At 33.5% G+C, this 2,219-nt stretch overlaps 1 protein-coding gene across 1 annotated transcript; it reads right to left on the reverse strand.

The window, feature by feature from the left end:
- Positions 1-729: 729 nt before the first annotated feature.
- On the reverse strand, positions 730-1,791 carry LOC145098486 (uncharacterized). The gene has a single exon (XM_079036121.1). It carries the CDS (start codon positions 1,789-1,791, stop codon positions 730-732), a length of 1,062 nt encoding a protein of 353 aa, XP_078892247.1.
- Positions 1,792-2,219: the final 428 nt, after the last annotated feature.

The raw sequence follows: 2,219 nt of genomic DNA on the forward strand, positions 1-2,219 counted from the left end.
ATACAGACCTTTTGTTTTTCTTGCTCGTCCTGAATCTTTGAAATATTTTCTTCAGGACCGACCCTCATAATGTGAATACAATATAAGGCTATTTGCAGCCAAGATAATTACTTGTACAACTAAAATTAATATTTCATAATTTATTTGCTAACTAAAATCAAAGTATGTCTCATGTTTAAAGTAAGATATATTCATGTTAATTTGTAAATAAGTTGGCATGGAAACATATGGAAAAAAAATTTAACTTTTAAGATGAAACCTTGATTTACAAGCGTCAATATAAAAAAGAGACAAACGTTTCCCTTAGAAATGCGAAGAATTTTCTCACAACCAACCAGTGAACTATGACCAATCCATGAAATGCACATCGACACCATAAGATCTCGATAGACCTAAATTGGGATAGGTAAATATGCAAGTTATCATTGCTATATAAATCTTGTTCAATTAAATATGTTCCTTTTTCGTTTATGTCAATTGCTATAGTTACGATTTAAAAGGGCAAGCTTTTTAACTTTTTATAATCATAAAATCAAAATTTTGCAGGTTTTCAATCATCCATCCTGCACACATAAAAGGATGATTGATATAAACGACAGTTGTCCCCACCAAAGCAAACATGCGAGTGCAAACCAAACTGTTTAAACAATTAAGTTGCAAGCTGCAAATCCAACAATGGTGCAAAGATAAAATAAATAAATAAATAAACAGTGCTAACATGTTTAATTATCAGTCATCTATGAGATTAACATTCATACATTGATGAGGGAAGTACCACATGTTTGCATCGAAGACCCTATATTTTTGACCCGTATAAGGGAAGAAAGAATATCTTTCGTATTGTGATTGACATGGTTCTAGCTTAATAGCAACAGAATCATTCAAATTGCTAAGAAAGAATGCATATTCTTCTATTGTCTTTTCAGGCATCACCCATTTCATTTCGCCAAAATCTAGTTCGTGAACCTTGTACAAATCTTCACAACTTTGATTCATCACATAAAGGTTTTCACCTGAACTTACAAACTCCGGAAATAAGAAATGTGGCATCCAAAAATTCTTGATTTCAAGTAATGTCAATTTGTGCTTTGGCTTGAGTCTCATTTCATACACACGACAACCCATGTTTATGGTGTATATCTTCCCCTTAAAAGCATGTAAATCAAGGATGGGGAAAGTGGAGGAAACATGATTCCATGCTCCATTACCCGCTATAGAAAACAATATATTATGGGTGAATTTATCTAAGATAATAAATACCCACTTAGATATTGAAGGTGAAAAGACAAGGATAGCCTTAATGATTGGTGGATCATGATCTACATAAAGGGGACAATCAGGGAAGTGAAGTTCCTGCCTTGTGATGGGATTCACAAGCCAGAAGTCTTTGGTTTCCCTCCCGAACAAGACCAAGTAACCACAAGTTAATCCAACACATGTCCTTCCAGAAGAATGGGGAAGGAGGGTTTTGTACTTTCTTCCTTCAAAGTCCTTTAGGTAGCAGTAGCACTCTTTATCATATGCACGATTAGAGATTTGCATCGACATGGGTGGTTTGAATGCCATAAATATCTTCTTGTTAGAGAGTGCACATGACCTCCATGACTTACAAACTCCACTAAATGCAACAAAATCAACAACTCCCAGTTGCATTATAACTAAACAAAGCACATCGTCGTTAAGGTCTGACCAAATTGTCACACCACTGTTGTCACAAGTCTTGAACCTCTTCTTTCTAGATGCGTCGTCATCACGATTCTGGTTTCTAGTCATACTCCTTGTCATAACCATGACTACATTCACAAAAAAAAAAAAAAGATATCCAAGATTTTGGTAATGCAAATTCCACATAAGATATAAGAGTTGTAATCAAGGGAAAAGGATGCATGTATATACAAATGCTATATTGTCAAATAAAATTGAAGTTTACAATATTTGCATGAAACAGGGATAACAAACACAAGATGCTCTTATAATATTTATGCTTTTGCCTATGGCCATGCTTCTTGTAATCACCAAAATACCAAATTGAAACAAACCCAAGCTAATCCAACAAACTAATTATAATCACTTTATCTACTACTATCATAAAGACTATAAATTTCAAAAAAAAAAAAAAAACATGACGATAATCGCTTTATTTCAAAAGTTGTAAATGAAAAACAGAGTTGCTTTTGACTGAAGACATACATTCTTAATATAATTGCTAAGGTAAATAC

Source organism: Lactuca serriola, chromosome 4 (assembly GCF_051521515.1).
Source record: "Lactuca serriola cultivar US96UC23 chromosome 4, Lser_US96UC23_V15, whole genome shotgun sequence".
NCBI lineage: Eukaryota > Viridiplantae > Streptophyta > Magnoliopsida > Asterales > Asteraceae > Lactuca > Lactuca serriola.